Source organism: Diplotaxodon limnothrissa, linkage group LG10 (genome assembly GCF_057381915.1).
Source record: "Diplotaxodon limnothrissa isolate DT_005_m linkage group LG10, D_limnothrissa_male_GT1.1, whole genome shotgun sequence".
NCBI classification, from domain to species: Eukaryota; Metazoa; Chordata; class Actinopteri; order Cichliformes; family Cichlidae; genus Diplotaxodon; species Diplotaxodon limnothrissa.
In genome coordinates this window covers 34,214,241-34,235,185 of record NC_140605.1, presented here as the reverse complement: position 1 = coordinate 34,235,185, position 20,945 = coordinate 34,214,241, and the positions used below count along the sequence as shown (strand labels likewise).

Below are 20,945 nucleotides of genomic sequence, written 5' to 3'. Positions count from 1 at the left end.
TATTATGAGTCTTTACTAAACTAGACTGCAGCTTAACATTTTATTTTTTGTTCTAACACGTTTGCTCCAGTTTCCTTCATTAAGAGTTTATTTTAGATAAACTGTGAAAGAAAGAGTGGACTGGATGTGTATGAACCCTGTGTTTACTGTATATATTCCTTTCCACAGAAGCAATGAGGTGAGCGCTGAAAGCAGCATCCTGTTTCAAACCATCAATACGATCAACGCACTAAGACGAGCCATGGCCTACAAGGTAATGTGCTCACTTCGCCCTCTCAGGTCATCTGCAGTGTTTGCTCTGAATCCTCCGAGCGATATAAATCCGTCCTCTCTGAGCCTGTGTTTGAAATCTCAGCCTCTCTGCGCTCAGAAACGTGTGCTTTGTGATGAAGCTGACTCACAGAGTCAGCAGTAGTACCAGCAGCAGATGCTGTGGGTGTCGAGTTTCATTCACACAGCTTCAGCTGCGCTGAGTATCAGTACAAACATCACAGGGGTGGCACAGCAGCTGTTATAGTAAACAGGACGCAGCGCAGCAGCGAGGTGTTTCTTCACAAAGCAAAACCGTTTCTGCGTCTGCAGGATCGATCCATCGACCATCAAACTGCACAAAAGTTCAGTAACCTTCAAACTATGACTGTAGAAGTACATGAAGATGTTAAGACCTTGATCTATGCCCTTCAAGTTTCATTGGAAGTCTGTCGTACTAATGAAGCTCAAATATGCAACATTAATTTAAAAAGGCCAGATTTCACCATGCACCCTGTTTCCAACCAGCCGGGAACGTGTGAGGATTTTGCTCATTTAGAGTCAAACCAGTGAGTGCTGCGTTAAACTGCTGCGCCTGTGTTCAGTGAGGATTTCAGGAGATGTGATCTGAGGCGTAAATGTCCCACTGCAGCCGACCAATCAGCTGCTGTGCGCTGTGACGCTGCTGCCAACCTCCCTCAGCGGACGGATTAAAACACGCACCCGCCGGCCTTTTTAATCACGGGTAGTTTATGTGTTCATATCTCCTTGCATGACACACACACACGATTCTGCTCTCTGTGTGAGGAGCAGCTTGATTTTGTGATCTCGTGAAGAGAGAAGAGGCCATTTTGTGTCAGTCTTCACTTCCTGGCGTCTTTAAAGAGCCGTTTCAGCTGCAGAGTGAGTATCTTCTCAAAGATGCGTGTGTGTGGGGGGGATTTGTCTTAACATCTTTAATCAGATGCCCTATCACAACATCTGTTTGCAGTCAGCAGCACTAAACTGATGCTGCCTCCGTTCACGGGATCATGTTGGAGGCTGGATAAGCTGGTGACCTGCAGATGGACGAAGCCGCTCGGATGCAAAACGCCTCAGATGCTAAAAACTTTTTATTTAATAAAACCTAAAATGAGCAAATAAGGAAAATCATCAGATTATTATCACCAAATTATTTCACAATAAGAGCGTTTGTGGGAAAGCACCCACTGCTGTGGCGCTGACACCTCCAGCTTGATTTCTAAGTGCGAGTGAATGAAGGCTGTTTCTCGCCGAGCGGCTCGCACTGAAGACACGCTTCATAATTTGAAGTGAACGTGTTGAAACAAAGTGTGAGCACAGACAGATGCTACGTCCACACTAACTCGGATAGATTTAAAACGGTGTTTTTGTCTGAAAGCGCTCGGCGTCCACACGGCTGAAAACGCTTACGTTCCAGTCCTGCACATGAAACGCAAAAGCGAGTGAGAATCAAAGAGTTTGATCTGTAGCACGTACAGACTGATAATAACCTTTAATAGGGCTGTCAGAGCTGAGAGCAAACACAGCAACTGCTGCCCTCCGCTGTCGTAGTTTAATTGGTCACATGACTGCATCATATGACTAACACGCGTCATCGTTTTCGAAAGTCTCCGTTTTCGCTGTCCACACTGCGACGTGAAAGCACCGTCTTCAAATGAAAGCGTTTTCCATCTCAGTGTGGACGGACAGAGAGGGCTGACGCAGAGACAGGCAACCATATTCACACCTGATTCAGTTACCAATGAACTGTCACGTGTTAGCGCTGCCACCGGCTGCCGACCTGTCCAGATTTCATTTATTTATTCATAAAGCACGTTTAATAACAACAGGGAGCTGACCAAAGTGCTGCACAGAGTAACAGTTAAACAACGACAGGTAAGAAAATGAAAAGAAAATTAGGATAAAAGAATTGGTAACTCTCACACAGTTTCAAAAGCCAGAGTAAAAAACTATGTTTTAAGATGCGATTTAAAAAGAGTGACAGTTGGGGCCTTTCTAATGTGGAGAGGTAGATCGTTCCACATTTTCGGTGCCATAACCGCAAATGCCCGATCTCCTCTATGAACCATCCTAGACTTACGTAAGGTAAGGAGCAGGTGATCGCTTGATCGAAGGGCTCTAGACGGCGTATACAGCTGCAATAGGTCAGACAAATAGTCCGGTGCCTGGCCAATTAGCACTTTATTAGTCAAAAGTAAGATTTTGAATTTAATTCTAAAACGCACTGAAAGCCAATGAAGGGAATCAAGCACCGGAGTAATATGTTGGTGTTTCTTCACACGAGTCAAGAGGCGAGCTGCAGCAAGTTGGAGCCGGGCTGAGCTGGACTGACTGACACCCACATACAGTGAACTGCAGTGATCCAGCTGAGTTAAAACAAATGCATGAATTGCTTGTTCCAAGTTAATAAAAGATAAAAAAGATCTCACTTTGGATAGGAGCCTTAATTTAAAAAAGGACCGCTGGACAGCTGAATTAATTTGTTTCTCGAATGTAAGTTTGCTATCCAAGAACACCCCCAGGTTTTTTACATGTGTTTTAACAGCACATGTTAGGTTGCATAAGTCCAGATCTGGGGCATTGAAATTACAGCTCGGTCCAAAAATAATTACCTCAGTTTTATCCTCATTGAAGGTAAGAAAATCTGAGGACATCCAGGTTTTAACTTCGTCGAGACATTTGATTCCATGGGCGTGGAGGTGTTTCTATTAAACCGAAGATAAATCTGGGTGTCGTCGGCATATGAGTGAAAGCAGATGTTATGCTTCCTAAAGATTAGGCCTAGGGGCAACATGTAGATTGAAAAAAGCATTGGGCCTAATGTGGAACCCTGCGGGACACCACAAGTAAAAGGAGCTGGGGAAGAAATAAAATCATCAAGGCTCAGGGGAAAAGTCCTGTCGGAGAGGTACGACCTAAACCATTCCAAGCGGATACCTTTGATACCACATTGCTCCAGATCAGAATGCTGTGGTCAGCAGGATCAAAGGCTGCAGTTAAGTCTAGGAGCTGGAGCACAGCTAGGTCTCCTGAGTCAGTGATTAATAAAATATCATTAAGTATTTTTAGGAGGGCAGTTCCTGTGCTGTGGTGGGTTTTGAAGCCCGGCTGGAACTTCTCAAAAATATTATGACTATTTAGAAAGGTTTGTAGCTGCACTGCCTGCACTACAGCGTGCTTGTATCCAGCTGGTACCACTCCAGGGCTGAGACTATTAACATATACCTCCTCAACTGCTTTTGACCAGTTTGAGGCTGTATGTCTTAACCAGGTGGAAGATCTTTGCAATAGCATAAAGACATCATCCTGCCCTTCAGATGGAGTCCCGACCCATTTTCTAAAAAAGATTATTAAGGTAGTCGGTCCCGACATTTTAACTATTTTTAATGAGACATTATACAGAGATGGGGTAGATGTAGATCGAAGCCTTTCTATCTTATTAATAAAAAAACTGCAAGAACCTATCGCAAGTTTCAGTGGAGCTATCTATATGGAGAGCGGGGGAGGTATTGAAGACCGAATCAATAACTGAGAAAAGAGAGAGGCCCCCCCCCCCCGCGACCCTGAAAAGGACAAGCGGAGGAGAATCCGGTTGTTAAGTGATGACGCGACGAATCCTACTTCCGGGTCTAAAGTAGTCTGCGTTTAATATGGCGTTTGTGTTGTTAACATGTTTAATGTTTTGTATTTTCTTCTATTTGATCTCAAAAAGCTCCTAAAACAGTCAGTGATCACTGTTGACCTCCCTCGGCTTTTATTACCGCTAATCATTTATTTAAGCTCAGTTTTTAAAACCTTAGGATGTAACTACAGCCCAGCCCATGCAGCAGTATATGAATGACTAACCTCGTATTGTGGATGGATTATCTCAGTTGTTCTCCAGGCTGAAGTTTGGTCCTTTTACAGCATCCTGCCATGCGATTACATTTGTTCCTGACCACCGAGAACACTCACGTTAACTTTTATCGAGTGGAAAAAAGGTTAGCTTGTTTATATTATGCTAACATAGCTGTGTCGCTAGCGGTCACGTAGCACATCATTATATACCAGCTAGCCCAACTTCAGTAACCCTACAAACGTCACTGCTGTTTAGTTTTCTGTCTTCATTTATGTTGGAAGTGATAACAGAGCTGTACGTTTTAATTTGTTTCCAAAACCCCGCAGTCAGGACATGCTATATTGTATTTAGATAGAAGCTAGCGAGCTAACTCCCTGCTAACTTCTAACTCCGTTAAATGTCATAAATTCCGTTTTCATGGATGCCTGGATGTTAAACTCAATTGTTACACCTGGTAGAGCAGAACGCTGATCATTTTATTAAAGATGAAAGACTTTAGACAGTTTTTAACTCTCAGTAATGCCATAGTGATCGTTTGATATATGGACCTGCAGCGGAGTTTAGACCCAGACACGGCTAGTGACGTCAGACTGAACAACCGGATAGATGGATAGAAATTTAAGCTGAGGTTATCGTGGGTGATGATGTACGACACAGCCTAGGACTGGTTGATATGACCCAAAATTCATATCTCGATATTCTTTAGCTGGATGGCGATATACGATATATATCTCGATATTTTTTTAAAGCCATAAAATAAGAACAAACAGAGAGTTTAGTCACACTGTGTCCCAGATGTCACACAGGCACTTTAATTAACATACAGCGTAGATGTACATGAAAAATTACTCAAAAATAAATGATCAGCATTTATTAAACAATAATGATCCGTAAATAAAAGAAAACAATGTTGTTTTTGTGCATAACAAAGAGCTCACAACTGTGCAGTCAAACTGTAAACTAACAGACGCTGAGCATAATAACAAAGGTTTCACAGCTGCTCTGTTCCCAACTTCTACTGCGTGACTGACAGCCTGGAGTTTGAAATCCTCTTCGTAACCACGGCGCTTACAGGTGCCATTTATGGTCCTTATAAACACACAATACGGTAATATTACGTTGAAGCACAGTACGTATCACTCCGCGAGGCTCCTCGGTAGCCGTAATGCTCCGACAATCCATCAAGCGGTGCGGCTTCGTAGCTTACCAAAGTCGTACTAAAACATTTATTGACAGATTGCTGAGCGCCGTGCACATAAAATCGGTTCGCGGTCATCAAGCACAACCAGAATTCATCCATAAGGTGCGCTGTCAACTTTTGAGAAAATGAAAGGATTCTAGGCTGTGCAGATAGCGTTAGCGCGGTTAGCTCGTTAACACGTTGACGCCGTCCAGCCCCACGCACGGGGCAATGCGCAGTAACTCGTTAACGGAGATTTGCCGTCTCCATCTTGTCGCTGCCTGCAGGTGAAGCGATGCGGGAGGAGGGGGAGTTGTGTTCAGTGAAGGATAGAGGCGAGGTCCAGTAACGTTGCGTAAAGACAAAAGTGGACAAAGAGAGGCAAACCTGCGGCTCCACAAGTATAATTATAACGTAACATAGATATAAAGATATAAAGGATATTGTCACAGCTCATATCTCGCATAAAAATATATCGATATTTTTAAAAAACACAGCCCTGCTTGCCCCAAGACGCCTCCTGCTGGTCATTGGCAGAAGGTTTGCCTGCGTGTGCGTCCTCAACTCTGCTGCTCCACCCACAAATTCATCCTCCTCACTAGTGAGGCGCCGTGTCAGAGGACGTAAGTCAGCTTTTCAATAGTCTAAGATTTGTTACTGAGAAGCACCGTTGCACAAATAATCAGCCAAAGGCAGGTTTTCTTACCTTTTGTCCTGAGTATAGCAACTATTGTGGCTATTTCCTTTTTTTTTGGATGCTATATTTCTTATTTCTTTTTCTAATATTTTCTCTAACAAACAGAAAGCAGCCTTTCAAACGGAACAAGTTTACTGCACACAGCTGTAGTCCCTCGGGCATCGCCTGCCCCTGAGACATCAGAACAGGAAGAAGTTGTCAACACGAAAATAAAATTAAATTTAATAACAATCTCATAATGATGATAATACTGATTTAAAGCATTAACCCGACACTGTCAGAGCACTTTGTGTGCTTTTATTCCTGCATGCTAAGATCAGTGGAACTGATGTAACGCACATCTGATTGGTTATTGTTACGTGTGGTCTGAACAGGATGTTGTGATCAGCATTTAGTGCTGCTGAGTCTCAGTCTGCTTGCCGGCGTTATTAGAGGCGCTGAAGAGCTCGTGATTAGACGTGTTGGAACGTCTTTTCAAAAAAGTAAGATGGTTTTTATCTCTTTACTAAAAATCATCATTTCAGGAGATGTTGTTGGTAGACTTGTACTAATTTTGTGTGTGTGTGTGTGTGTGTGTGTGTGTGTGTGTGTGTGTGTGTGTTAGACCTAATGATTTATCGATAGAGCTGTGCGATATGACCAAAATCTCATATCCCGATATAAGAATTCTATCGTCCGATAACAATATAAATCACTAAAATGTAACATTTTCTGTAAACTCTGTGAATCTCTGGCAGCTCGACTTGTGTGAAGTGTTTCCAGCTGGGCGTCGTGTAGCTGGAGTCGAGTGTTTTAACCGATGCATGAAACGATACATTTTTAGACATAAGTTGTAACAGCCGCCGTTTTCTTTGTGAGTATTTATTACACGGCGTGCTGCGGGGAAAAGCCTGTTCTAACGTTTGAGTCTAAGGTTTATTTTTTAGCACCTGGCGGCTCTTTTTTTACTTCTCATCTGTAAATAATCTGCATCTTTCACATGATTCAGTTTATTTTGAAAAGTCTCAACAGGATCTTGAGCTTTATTGTGAAAGGTTTATGTGGAAAATAAACAAGCGGACACGCGATGGTTTTACCGTCCTTGTTGCTAACGACAACGCATACAAACAGGCGCTTGTCCGTCCGTAGTGTGGTTATATTACATATAAGAGAAAGAGAGAACTTTAAGAAACTAATATAGCCACGACAGTGACCATCAAAATAATGAAAACATATTGCCGTAAACAGCTTATTTTGCGACACCATGAAACAAACGATAGCGTAAAATGAAACGATAGACGTTTTTATATCGTCATCTGATATATATCGTTATATCGAACAGCCCCATTTATCGATTTATTTATTAATGATCAAAAAACAACTACACTACACACTAACTACACACAGCAAACACCTTCAGTGTTGCTCACATCTCTAAACTCGCTCTCGCTGTCTTGACCACAGCTTTCTCCTCTTCCTGAGAAACAAACTGTGACGTGTCGCCGTGTAGTTTGTTTGATTGGTTGAAACGGTGCAGGCGGCCTGCTCTGCTGTAAACGAATGACGTATCAGTGGCGGGACTATGACGCAGGATTTGGGATTATTCACTAACTCTGGAATTAATCCTGGATTTTCTGTGCTGCCTGTCGGGTTTATTTTATTAGAGGAGACGCCATAAACTCAAAGTACAAATGTCTTTCAGATTTATTATTCAGTTAAGTGTTCGATAGGGCTGCCACAATTAGTCGACTAGTCACGATTACGTCGACTATCAAAATCGTCGACGACTGATTTAATAGTCGACGCGTCGTTTGAAGCTTTGTAAGATCCCAAAAGACGCAGGAATAAGTAGCAGGATTTAAGAGTGTAATAACGGACTGAAACAGAAGATGGCAGCACTGCATGTACAAGGATGCCAGCTGCCGTTAAACCCCGAAGAAGAAGAAGCTGTGTCCCAGAATTCATAGCGCGGCCCAGCTCAGTTTCCAACAATGGCGGCAGCTGGTTAGTTTTAATGTTACTCTTATTATTCTTTCCGGGTCACAAAATAAACGTTTAACATATTTTCAGGCGAGATGCTGCTGGTGCAATCCCATATGGAAAAGATATTTATAAATCTTATAAAGTTTGTATCTGTCTTGTGTGAAACTTGTATGAAAAGCATATAAGAGTGAAAACAGATATAAGATCCCTTGAAAAATTATATAATGAAACTTGTATGTTTTGGATACTTACTAAAACAACATATGAAAGTAATGAGAAAGTGGCCACTTTCATGAGTAAATCATAGAAGTTTTTACTATTTCTTTTCCATATGGGATAAGCTGTATGTCCAATGGATGATGATCTGATTAGTCGACTAATCGCAAAAATAATCGGTGACTAGTTGACTATCCAAATAATCATTTGTGGCAGCCCTACTTACAACAACAAGTGTACCCTCAGGAAGATTGCAACAGCAGTCACTGGTGATGTTTAGCAACAGTTTGGCAGCATGGATGAGACGGTCATGTTGATAAAATATGCAAAACCAGAGATATGAATGATTGAGCTCAACAGAAATATGGAAAACTCAGACCTACTAAAAAGGCTGATTAACAGAAGGACTTTCATTCCCTGCAGCAAAGCTCATCTGTAATGAAATACACAAATTATCATTTATCATATCATATATCATTTATTAGTCAACTATAAGTTAAACATTGCTGGTATGGTTCAGTGACTGAATCACTTCTGTTGCAACAAATCAACAGAAACAAAGACAGGGCTAAAATGTCACAGTTGCAGGAACCTGAACGAATTATTTCAAATGAAAAAACAAACTTTTTTGTTCAGTTTAGTTTTAGTTTTAGTCCTACTGACCAATCAGTTATCAGAAAAACAGCCCCTCGACTCCTGAACATCGCTCAGACATCAGAGTGTGGAGAGAGCGAGGCTCTGAAGTCGCTAAAGCTGCGCGGAGCGTCGGCGTGTTACTTCAGACAGCGTGACAGCGGTCAGAAGAGTGAAGTCTGATTATTGGCGTCATGTGACAGAATGTCAGTCTCAGACGTGCAGCGTTTACACTTCTGGACTGTCAGTGTGGTCGTTTTGCTCCACGCCTGCACAAATCAACCACATCGAGGTGAAAGATGGACACAGCTCGATGTTAGCAGACTTTAGTAAACCAGCTCCTCTCTGGTCTTACTGAGCGAAGGCCATGAAGAGGTCACACCCCAAACACGTCCTGTAAAAAAACAAAAACAACAGAGCTTGTTCGTGACTTTCAGCGTGACTCGAGGCGTGCTCGCAAAAGTCTGTGACGAGTCTGACACTGTTGTAAAGACTCACCTTTCAGCACACTCTCTTCACCAGATGCTCCTTTTTTCTTTTCCTGACCTTTGCCTGTGTGTGGTGGTTGCCCTGAGCAACTTCATACTGAGTTATGAATGTTAAACTTCACCACAACCTTCGGTGTCCATCACTTCCAAAGTGTAGCATTTTGAAAGCTGATGGTTCTTCTTTGATGCATGCATCATTTGTAAGCTGCTTCCTCGTGTTTGTCTCTGTGGTGTGAGTGTGAGTGGGCACAATAGTCTCCTTTTACGAGGCTAAATCGCCGTGGTAACTGACACCGAACACATCACCTGGTCAGGAGCTGGTGATGTGCAGAGCGAAGAACCAAGAGTCAACTGGATTGCAGTGTGACTGAAGCATGCATGGAATCATTTGGTGATTTAGAAGATGTGTAAATGTTTTTATAGTCTGATCTGCTGCTGGAAACCTGATCAATCAGATTAATTTCACTTTGATCGGCGACAAGCTGAAGTGATTTCCACGTCTTCTTTTTCAGGCTGTGGCACAGTTAGAAGACTTAACTTCAGGACTTTGTTTCTTTCCACCATCCTTTTTGTATTTTTGGTATCTGGATTGTTTTGAGGACCTTCTGTGTGAACCAGCTTTTTATTAGCACCTCGTGCTTGGGTTGATTTTTATGTTCATCCAGTTTGTTTCTTCTCCCGACCTTTATTAGGTTTTTTAGCCAAATGTTTTGTTCCACATTTTTATTTGTAGCTCTGTTTTTGTGTGTTGCGTTCTTCTGTCTGTTTAAACTCGTGAGATTCTTCCCAGACGCCTTAACGCCCACTCACATTCTGGGCCATCTGACTTCAGGAAATCACATGATAGGGTGGGGCCAGGTTTCACAATGAGCTTACCCGAAACTCTGGCTGATTGTGACCCACATGTGGTTAGGTAGAGGATCATCAGGAAACTCCCACTGGGTTTAAATCTGGGACTCTCCACCAGTTGACCCTAGAGCTGAAGAAGCTTCTGGGATGAGAGGTGGAACATCTTCAAGCAACTTAAAGAAGTCCAGACGCTTTTCTTTCCAAGCTCCTTAGACTGCGATGACCTGGATGACTGAGAACCTTCAGACATATTTGTGAACACTAAAAATTTGTTTTATTGTCTCAGGTGACAGAAAAGCATCAGCTACAGTCAGCTGTGAAGATTAGCAGAGATTAACTGAACACATCACCTTGATATTGCTGAGTCTTAATTTCATGTGTGAAATCTCTTAAACAGCACTGACGGAGCCGTTACAGGAAGCTGAGCTCTGTGGGTTCTCATCAGCTGCTGTGATGAAAGCTGAATTCTCCCGATACTGAACATGAAATGTGCCGCACCCTCACCCCGTCTTTTATAAGCTGACCCACAACACAGAGTCCAGGTGAGACACAGCGGCTCTGATGTGTAATACAAACCTTTCATTCTGTCTTTGCAGATACCCGCGGCAGCGATGGACAGAGTCAGCCTGCTGTGGCGTCTGAGGCGGCGGGCTCGCCGCGGCGTGCTCTGCATGACCTTCTTCTGCATCTCCATGGCTCTGCTCTACGCCATCTGTGCTGAAAACAGCGTGCCCGTCACCGACGCCATCTTTGGCGTCCGGGCACGAACCCGCGCGCAGCCTCATGCGCACAATGTCATCAAGGTGCGAAAAGTTTAACCACAACCGGAAACATTTCATTGAATAGTTTCTATTCAACCCACAGCAAAACTACTGCAAGGAAAACAAAGTTTTAAATTCAGGTGAAAAATGAAATTTGGCAAGAAAACAAACAAACACGCACTGTGCAAAAGTCTTGAGCCACCCCTTGTTTCTAGATATTTTGCTTCCAAGCAGCCAGATGTTTTAAAGTGTTGTTCCTACACATAAGAACAACTTTTATTAGCAGACTGTCACAAAAACACATCATTTGTTCTCATTTCTTTGGTTAAATATCGAAAAGTCTCAAAGGCAATACTGTGTTCGCACCGACAAGCTGATTCCCAAACTCAGTGAGTGGAGGCCAGAAGAAGACGCAGCAGACCTAAAAACAACTACAGCTGAACAGTATCTGAAAGTCATGTCCTTAGAAGACCTGACACAGAACCACAGAGAAGCATCTGGCATGTCAGTCGGCGCTCTGCTGTTCCCTGAACCAATCAGAAATAGCCTCAAGGCCAAAACCAGGGTTTAGTGGTCCAGCTTTCGTTCTCTCCATCGTCATATTTAAGGTGTTGCAGCTGCGCTCCAGCGAGAGGAAGCTACAGGCTCGATGCTTGAGCTGGTGTCAAGCACCACCTGAAAGTCTGCACCACTTCCTGAGGGGGAAGAAACGAACAGACTTGAGTTATTTTTGGTGAACCACAATAATGTTGATGCTGCTGATTCCCACAGGTGCTGCGAGGTGGAGCCAAGCCCATGTACACGGACCCTCAGAAGCTCCCGGGCGTCATCCCAGGCGACCCTCGCCGTCCGATCCCCATCCTGTCCTCGTCCAACCACAGCCACGAAGCCAGGGATTCGTCGTCGAAGCGGAAACAGCGGGAGCCCCCGGGGTTTTTCAGCCGGCTGCTGCCGCGCCCCTTCACGCGAGCGCTGGAGACCCTGTTCGGGGGCCGGCGGAAGGGCGAGCTGAGCGGCAGAGGCAGCGACGCCGAGTTCTTCGGGCCTAACGGGCTTTTGGGAGAGGTGTGGGACGACGAGATGTCCAGCAGCATGCTGGGGACCAGGATGAAGAAGGTGGTGCAGAACTACCAGGTGAGTCGTGGACCAGTGACGCAGCGTCTACAAGTTACATGCAGATTTATATGGACTGACGCGCTCCTCCCTCCATGTTTCTGGTGTTTCTGTCAGGCGATGAACAAATACGGAGTCGAGCTGTCGGGCCCCGGCGGCGTCTCTGGCACGCCGAAGCTGAGCGGTCCCAAGCTTCTCTGCCAACTGAAGGACAAAGTAGAGGTCGCGACTTTGACCCCTGACCTCCAGCCCTTCTCCTTGCTGCCCTGGGCCACCCAGCTGCCTCCGCAGCAGCTGACCTCTGACCTCGGACCCTACAAGAGCTGTGCTGTGGTGTCATCGGCGGGTTCACTGCGCTACTCTGGGCTGGGCAAAGAGATCGGTGAGACATTTAACCCTTTAACCCTTTAAGACCTACCATAGAACCAAGTCCACCAGAGCTTATATTATATTTTTACCTGCTGTGGAGCCATTTTTGGGTGGCGTGCCCGCTCCGATCGGCTGTAAAGGGTTAAAGCCGGTCGGAGCGGGCACGCTCTGTTTTGCGTAACTATTTTTAAATCCCGGTAGCTCTGCAACCACATAAGCTAGCACAATAATTTTTTTTGCATATGAAACCGGAGGAGTTGTACTTACATCTGATGCCATCAGCTTGTCCTCGGTCACAGTTTCCTTCCACATATAGCTTTGCAAAAACTGCATAAAAACATAACAAGAACATAATATTCCAGAAACACGCTTTGCCGATCCGATCAGCTGTTCATAACACTTCCTATGTCCATCAGCGCGAACTATCGCATGTCCGCCATGACCTGCCCGAAACCGGAAGTGACGTCATTTTTGCGGAAATGTAGTTTTTTACCATCAGGGCCTCATGAGCCTATACTGGTGTTTTTAAAAGTTATGTTTGACTTTATGACTTTCTGTGTGGTTTCTGGGATGCTTCATATTGCACTGCTGGAAATAGTTTATTTTGATGCACATGCTGCTTTTTTTGCAAATTTGCATTATAATATTTATTTTCGTTTTTCCTGCAGTGTATAAAAATTGGTGTATTTCAAAAATAAAACTATGAAGACACTTAAAATTAATTTCCTGTGGTGGGAAACTATTTTGTGCAACTTTTTTGTATTTACAGTTTTGAGGGATAAACCTCTTAAATTTCTCTAACTAGAAATATATGTTAAGAAAGCAAAAACAATTTAAATTTTTTTTGTAGTTTATTGCACTTTTTTGCAATTTATGTAATTACTATGCACTTAATGCAGACATATTATTAAAATCTGGGCTATAATGGTTGTATTGATGTATAGCAACTTGAAATGCTCCCAGAAATGGCTCCACAGCAGGTAAAAATATAATATAAGCTCTGGCGGACTTGGTTCTATGGTAGGTCTTAAAGGGTTAAATGTGGATTTGATGCTTTTGACTCCCAAAGTCTGGGATTTAAAAAGGACACGTCCCTCACATCTGGACAGTCCAGAGGATGAGACGATATTTCTCTGTCGAGAACCTCAGAGCTGCTCTTCTCCTCCCAGCATCAGCAGTGAGCAGCACGCGAAACATAAACAGCACGGTTCAAAGTGAGGTTTGGTGTAAGTGCTGAGCCCTGCTGCTCTCACACAGGATCGTTTTCGCTGTGTGAAAGTTGCAAAGCAAAGTTGCTCTCTGCAGCACACTGTCCCTGAACCACAGAGGAAGGATGTGTTTGAGCTGTTTTCTGCAGAAGTCTGGTAGCTCCAGAGTTTCTCACCCAGCATGTCTGCAAACACAGTTTGCTTGGTGCTCTGACTGAAGTGTGAGCTGCGTGCAGCGCCTGTATAACCAACTGCCGTGCTGGTGGGTGGAGGTTTGGTGGTCAGGATCATTTCTCTGTTGCTGGAGGATGATGTGCTGGCTGTTGGCATTAGCCATAAAAGGGTGGAGTGTCCCCTCTAAAGGCCCCTCGAGGCCCCAGGGCAGTCTGGGAACATCTTGCTGTTGCCTCAGAGGAGGCAGGAAGAGGAATGTCTGCTGCCCACACGGCCCGGACAAGCTGCAGGAAACGGGTGAATGGACAGACTGTCCAACTGAGACTAAGCTCCACCACTGTGGGACAGAACAAGTCAGCTGCTCTTTTCTTTTTCTGCTGTTTGTGTCCGAAAACGTGGAGGAGGCACAAAGTTAGTGTGAAAATAGGCTGAAAACACATTTAGGTGACCTCAGACTGCTTTAGATTCACCCAGTGTTCCTGCTGAAGTCAGCTCTTTATGTAATAACTGACTTTATCATCATCTTTTAAATTAAGTGTGTGTGTGTGTGTGTGTGTGTGTGTGTGTGTGTGTGTGTGTGTGTGTGCGTGTGTGTGTGTGTGTGTGTGTGTGTGTGTTCTTGGTTGATGAACAGAAAACGCGTCACTTCAGCGAATCACAAACTTTCACTTCTTCTTAACCGAATTAGTTTTCTCGTTTTTCAGACTCACATGAAGCTGTGCTGCGCTTCAACGCTGCGCCCACCACCGGGTACGAGAAGGACGTCGGGTCCAAAACCACCATCCGCCTCATCAACTCACAGGTGGGCACAGACACAGGTGGTGACAGCTGAGCTGAGAGGAAGTGCTTCACTGCAAACGAGACAGACGTGGTGATAATAAGACGAGAATCCAAAGATCGTCTGCGCGTTGATTTTTAATCTGCGGCCAGTTTTATACGATAATTTTCTCTGTCACACTTATTAACTTGTGTTCTTCTGATTGGTTGCCCCTCATAAGCAAAATATTTCAACAGTAGATCTGATTGAGATCCCCCTCTGTGACATCACAGAGATCCAAGAGGAGAAAAACTGTGTGAAACGAAGCGTTTAGGCTGATTTTGGCCTCATTGTTAGAAACCTGGGTGTCTAATATCAACACAACAATGTGACAGAAATAATGTTAATTGTTTTTATTTTTTAATAACTTTTCCATACAACACGTGCAGCTTTGTTATTTAAATCACTTTGTTTAGTGTGTGAGAGCGTTCGGCTCTCCGCCACAGTTTGGAGTAAAGTCGAGTTTGTAACGACGCTGCAGGCGATGGTCGCGCTGAAGAGGTCGAGTTTGCAGATGGGCTGTGGGCGTTTCAGTGCAGAGCAGCTGCCTGTGGCTGTTTTTAGATGCTTTTATGTGAGAACACCTCGCTGTGAGGATCTGCAGAATGCTTCTGAATACGGCAAAGTCAAAACTCGACTGAGTGGATTTGGATTAATCAGTAGAACCAGAGAATTTAGCTGCTCGGTTTTCACAGCTTTTCATTTTTAAAGAGTTTTAAAAGTCATGTTTTATTTATCAAAGCTTGAGAGACGCGGCTCGCTAAGCGACGTGTCAGTGTGCTTTTTCTCTGAATCTTTACAGGTGATGGCGTCTGATGACCACCGCTTCCTGTCCAGTTCTCTGTACAGCTCAGGTGTTCTGGTGGCCTGGGACCCCGCCCCCTTCTCTGCAGATCTCACAAAGGTGATGCGTTTGGATTTAAGCTAGAAGCTCTGTCACAACCAGCGTGCGTTTAATAACTTTTGTTAAATTGTTCAAATTAAGTGTAGAATTTTTGTCAAATAAGAGACACATTTATTCAAGTTTTCCTCCTACGGCTCCGTCGGGTGCACATATTCATGCACACGCTTGTATTAATCAGTTTGTGGTTTCTTTGGACATTTGTGGATTTTAGACTAACATGGACGAGCACAGGTAAGCATGATGGTGTGTCTGACTGCAAGAATTCTGTTTGGAAAATGTCACGTTTGTGCAAAAACAGTGAGACATACAACATAACTTTGCTGTGCACACAGTCGATACCTGCATCTGTATTTGAGTCTAATAGGCCACGCCCCTAATAAATAAAATGTAAAGCTTTATGACGGGAAGATTCGCTCCAGGGCAAAGCCAAACATTTTAACACGAGTCTGTGGGGACTGGCTCACTGCTGGGACCTCTAGTGGACACTTGAGGGACTGCAGGTTGTGGCTCTTGCGCACTGGCTTCTTTTCAGAATCAGAATCGTCTTTATTGGCCAAGTATATGTGCCGACACATACAAGGCATTTGGTTCCGGTAGATGGAGGCTCTCAAGCACAGCAATGTAAATCACACACACACACGTGTCTATATACACACATTACACAAAGCTGTGTAAACCAACTATAAATAACCAATCTAAACTTATATACATAGAATACAGAAATGAGGTGGAATGAATACTACAGAATGTACATAAGGTGCAGTTGCAGTCTGGCAGTGGGAGCAGTGTGACAGGTCAACTGTTTAGGAGGGAGATGGCGAGGGGAAAGAAACTGTTCCTGTGTCGGGTGGTCCTGGTCTGCAGGCTTTTCTCAGGAGCTTAAAGGTTGACATGATGAAGTGTTCCCCTCCTGGATTCACAGAGCGTGGAGCCGGTCTGACTCTGCGCTGCAGGGAAACTGAACGAGTCGTCAGTAAATCCAGTTACCAGCAGGAACAACTGCTGGTTCTCCAGCTTCAGAAGCCGTTTCTCTGATGCATAATTCATGTGTTTATCCTGAGAGGACACGCCTACCACTACACAGGATTTCTTCTGCTCTTTGTTTTTATTCCTGGACTCCACTCGAGTAACCTGGCACGATTAAAACCCAGTGGACAAAAGACGTCATTTATCTTGTGCTGCTCCTTTATGCAGCCCAGCTGGTCTGCTCTGAATGCATCTTGTCTGTTGTCCCTTTAAATGGAGACTCTTTCGTTACTGGAAGCTGCATAAAGGACAACTCTGACATTTAGGCCTCAGTCCAGCAGTGGGACTGAAAGATTTGCACATGAAGGACACTCCAAACAGCGGGGGGGCCCTGGCCCTTCTTTTCCTCTCCGAAGCCGCCGCCCCCTACATTATCTCTGCAGCCTTTATGTGGTAGAAAAGTCATGATCCCAGTGAGATTCTCAGGGTCTGAGCTTTTAAGTTTCTGGTTTATTTGAGCTGCTGTTTTCAGTATTTTTGTGATGTTTGTATTTGTGCAGTTTATCAGTTCCTCTCACGTCTTTGTTCCCCTGTTTTCAGTTATGGTTGCTCACTTTCTGTTCTAAAACATCCCTCGGTCACTAACTAGTTAACGTCCTGTTTCTGCAGCCTGCACAGAGCGTCTCCCTGATAACTCAGTCAAAGGGAAGCATCAGTAAAACAAAGACTGAAGCAGCAGGATTGGTGCTGATACTGAATGTATTTTGAGGTGTCAGTTAAAACTCATACCTGTATGCCCCTCCTCCCCCGCAGTGGTTCAACAGGACTGATTACCCCATCTTCGCCCAGTACCAGAGGTACAGGAGGCTCCACCCTCTGCAGCCCTTCTACATCCTGCATCCTCGCTTTGAGTGGCAGATCTGGCAGCGAATACAGGACAACATGGCCGAGCCCATCCAGAAGAACCCGCCCTCCTCCGGCATGCTCGGTATGGTTTTCTCTCACTTCCTGTTTATGCTACAAACTGCCTTCATAACACACGTGGGGCAGAAATCTGAAACAAAACATTTACTGAATACTCGTTAAAATATAAACTCAGAGGTCACTAATGTTCAAGTCCTGTGTGCGGTTAGATATCAGATGTTTGTGTCTGCGACCTGATTGGCTGCATTGATCGTGTGTTGTTTGTTTTCTGTAAATGTCTCCTGGTCCAATCACGATCTTCTGAAAGAACGTTTGTGTGACAGCTGCTTATTGGTCCAGGCCGATCCGCTGATCGATGAGGCATCATCCGCCTCACTCCTTTGATCTCTCTGCACCGCCCGTCTCAGCCTTCAGCTTCACCTCAGAGTCTGCGCACCAGGCGAACTCTGCAGGAGCGATAATGAGGCGCCCAGCGATGTGACATCGCCGGCGTGCGCTGTGGGCGGAGAACAGCGAGCATAATGACACAGAACGAAGAAAGACTGAAATCTACTTCAGGAAACTTTGCCCTCTTCATGACGCTGTCGTTAGAGCGTCATGTGACGAACCGACACACGTTTGTTTTTTCCTGGCTTCTTTTTTTGGTACTTTTAATTTATAGAAACGACTCCGCAGGCTGCAGCAAAAACATCTAGTTTGGTTTTAGGGGTGAAACGTCCCTTTAAGGTTGAACGCATATATATACAAACTCCTCTGTGTCTTCTGTCAGTTGACTTCCTGTTTTATTTTGAAAGTCTGTTCCTCGTGGTGTTTTGAGTGAGTTCAGCTGTACCTGCCGGGAGTCTTTTTACTCCTCGTCCTTCCCCTCAGTCTCAGTTTGGTTTCTTTGTAGCCGAGGACGACTCTTGATTTTCATATTTCTCTCCTCCAACGTCTTCCGTTCATGTCACGAGTTTCACAAATGCAGGATCTGATTTGTAACTGGAGCTCCGCCTCCTTTGGTGTCTGATATTAGAGCCTCAGTTCATTATAAACATCTCTCCTCCAGGATCACCAGACAGGAAGTAGATCTGTTACACAGAGGTGATTATACAGTGGGGCAAAAAAGTATTTAGTCAGCCACCGATTGTGCAAGTTCCCCCACTTAAAATGATGACAGAGGTCAGTAATTTGCACCAGAGGTACACTTCAACTGTGAGAGACAGAATGTGAAAAAAAAATCCATGAATCCACATGGTAGGATTTGTAAAGAATTTATTGGTAAATCAGGGTGGAAAATAAGTATTTGGTCACCTCAAACAAGGAAAATCTCTGGCTCTCACAGACCTGTAACGTCTTCTGTAAGAAGCTTTTCTGTCCCCCACTCGTTACCTGTATGAATGGCACCTGTTTGAACTCATCATCTGTATAAAAGACACCTGTCCACAGCCTCAAACAGTCAGACTCCAAACTCCGCCATGGCCAAGACCAAAGAGCTTTCGAAGGACACCAGGAAAAGTATTGTAGACCTGCACCAGACTGGGAAGAGTGAATCTACAATAGGCAAGCAGCTTGGTGTGAAAAAATCAACTGTGGGAGCAATCATCAGAAAATGGAAGACATACAAGACCACTGATAATCTCCCTCGATCTGGGGCTCCACGCAAGATCTCATCCCGTGGGGTCAAAATGATCATGAGAACGGTGAGCAAAGATCCCAGAACCACACGGGGGGACCTGGTGAATGACCTGCAGAGAGCTGGGACCAAAGTAACAAAGGTCACCATCAGTAACACACTACAACGGCAGGGAATCAAATCCCGCAGTGCCAGACGTGTTCCGCTGCTGAAGCCAGTGCATGTCCAGGCCCGTCTGAAGTTTGCCAGAGAGCACATGGATGATACAGCAGAGGATTGGGAGAATGTCATGTGGTCAGATGAAACCAAAGTAGAACTTTTTGGTATAAACTCAACTCGTCGTGTTTGGAGGAAGAAGAATACTGAGTTGCATCCCAAGAACACCATACCTACTGTGAAGCATGGGGGTGGAAACATCATGCTATGGGGCTGTTTTTCTGCCAAGGGGACAGGACGACTGATCCGTGTTAAGGACAGAATGAATGGGGCCATGTATCGTGAGATTTTGAGCCAAAACCTCCTTCCATCAGTGAGAACTTTGAAGATGAAACGAGGCTGGGTCTTCCAACATGACAATGATCCAAAACACACCGCCCGGGCAACAAAGGAGTGGCTCCGTAAGAAGCATTTGAAAGTCCTGGAGTGGCCTAGCCAGTCTCCAGACCTCAACCCCATAGAAAATCTGTGGCGGGAGTTGAAAGTCCGTGTTGCTCGGCGACAGCCCCAAAACATCACTGCTCTCGAGAAGATCTGCATGGAGGAATGGGCCAAAATACCAGCTACTGTGTGTGCAAGCCTGGTAAAGACCTATAGTAAACGTTTGACCTCTGTTATTGCCAACAAAGGTTATGTTACAAAGTATTGAGTTGTATTTTTGTTATTGGCCAAATACTTATTTTCCACCCTGATTTATGAATAAATTCTTTACAAATCCTACCATGTGGATTCATGGATTTTTTTTTCACATTCTGTCTCTCACAGTTGAAGTGTACCTCTGGTGCAAATTACTGACCTCTGTCATCATTTTAGGTGGGGGAACTTGCACAATCGGTGGCTGACTAAATACTTTTTTGCCCCACTGTATGTAATGAGAAGGTTGTTTCTGCAGCATGTGTGCGGGCCGTGGAGGACGTGAACATGTTGGCGGACCTACAGTGCGTAGGCAGCTGTGCTGTTCGTTACACAACTGAGGACAAAGCTGTGGGCTGGATGAAGAACACATGAAGGCTTCATGTTTGTAGATGTTGCTCCAAAGTGAGGATCAGTCCTAACCAGCGCTGGGCCTCATGGGCAGAAATGATATCTTCATATATTTAGTCTGAAAGACGTCTTTGTTTCCAGGATTTCAAAAGAAATCATTTTCACTCAGTTGGGAATATTCTGTGTCAGGTTTCATGTCCTCCTGTGACCTTCTGTGGTTCTGGTTATTCGATTTTATTTGATTTATATAAGCACAACAGAGGAAGCACCAAACTGTCTGAAAAGCTCTGCAAAGTGTCCTCATGCCCTCTGCTTCCTGTCCAGGCACCGTCCTGATGATGTCGCTGTGCGAGGTGGTGCACGTGTACGAGTTCCTGCCGTCCCGGAGGAAGACGGAGCTCTGCCATTACTACCAGCGTTTCTACGACGCCGCCTGCACGCTGGGCGCCTACCACCCGCTGCTGTACGAGAAGAACCTGGTTAAGCGCATGAACCAGGGCTCCGACCGCGACATCTACACCAGCGGACGCGTCACGCTGCCCGGCTTCAGGAAGCTGAACTGCAGCCAGACTGCTGGAGGAGACCGCTGACTGCATCAACGCACAAATCTGAGTCCTGCATGAAGATGAGCCAACGCATGCAAACCTCATCCTCACTACCGAACCACAAAGAGCGCTCTATAAATATTTCATGCTGTTAACACACACTGGAGTCCGACCAGCTCATACATGTGCTGCTGTACACACATCCCTGTGAGGTCA

General features: G+C 44.8%; 1 protein-coding gene across 1 annotated transcript; it reads left to right on the top strand.

The window, feature by feature from the left end:
• The first annotated feature begins 10,729 nt into the window (after nt 1–10,729).
• Nucleotides 10,730–20,774, top strand: st6gal1 (ST6 beta-galactosamide alpha-2,6-sialyltranferase 1). Its single transcript, XM_085364131.1, has 7 exons — nt 10,730–10,936; nt 11,666–12,028; nt 12,125–12,389; nt 14,463–14,560; nt 15,378–15,479; nt 17,259–17,433; nt 20,509–20,774. Exons 1-7 carry the CDS (start codon nt 10,745–10,747, stop codon nt 20,772–20,774), a joined length of 1,461 nt encoding a protein of 486 aa, XP_085220257.1. The 5' UTR covers nt 10,730–10,744.
• Nucleotides 20,775–20,945: the final 171 nt, after the last annotated feature.

What these genes read in the sequence shown, in the direction of transcription:
- st6gal1 (XM_085364131.1), top strand. Translation starts at nt 10,745, where the DNA reads ATGGACAGAGTCAGCCTGCTGTGGCGTCTGAGGCGGCGGGCTCGCCGC. An exon ending in AGGTGGTGCAGAACTACCAG is followed by an intron (nt 12,029 to 12,124) that starts GTGAGTCGTGGA and finishes TGTTTCTGTCAG; the next exon opens with GCGATGAACAAATACGGAGT. An exon ending in GCCCTCCTCCGGCATGCTCG is followed by an intron (nt 17,434 to 20,508) that starts GTATGGTTTTCT and finishes CTTCCTGTCCAG; the next exon opens with GCACCGTCCTGATGATGTCG.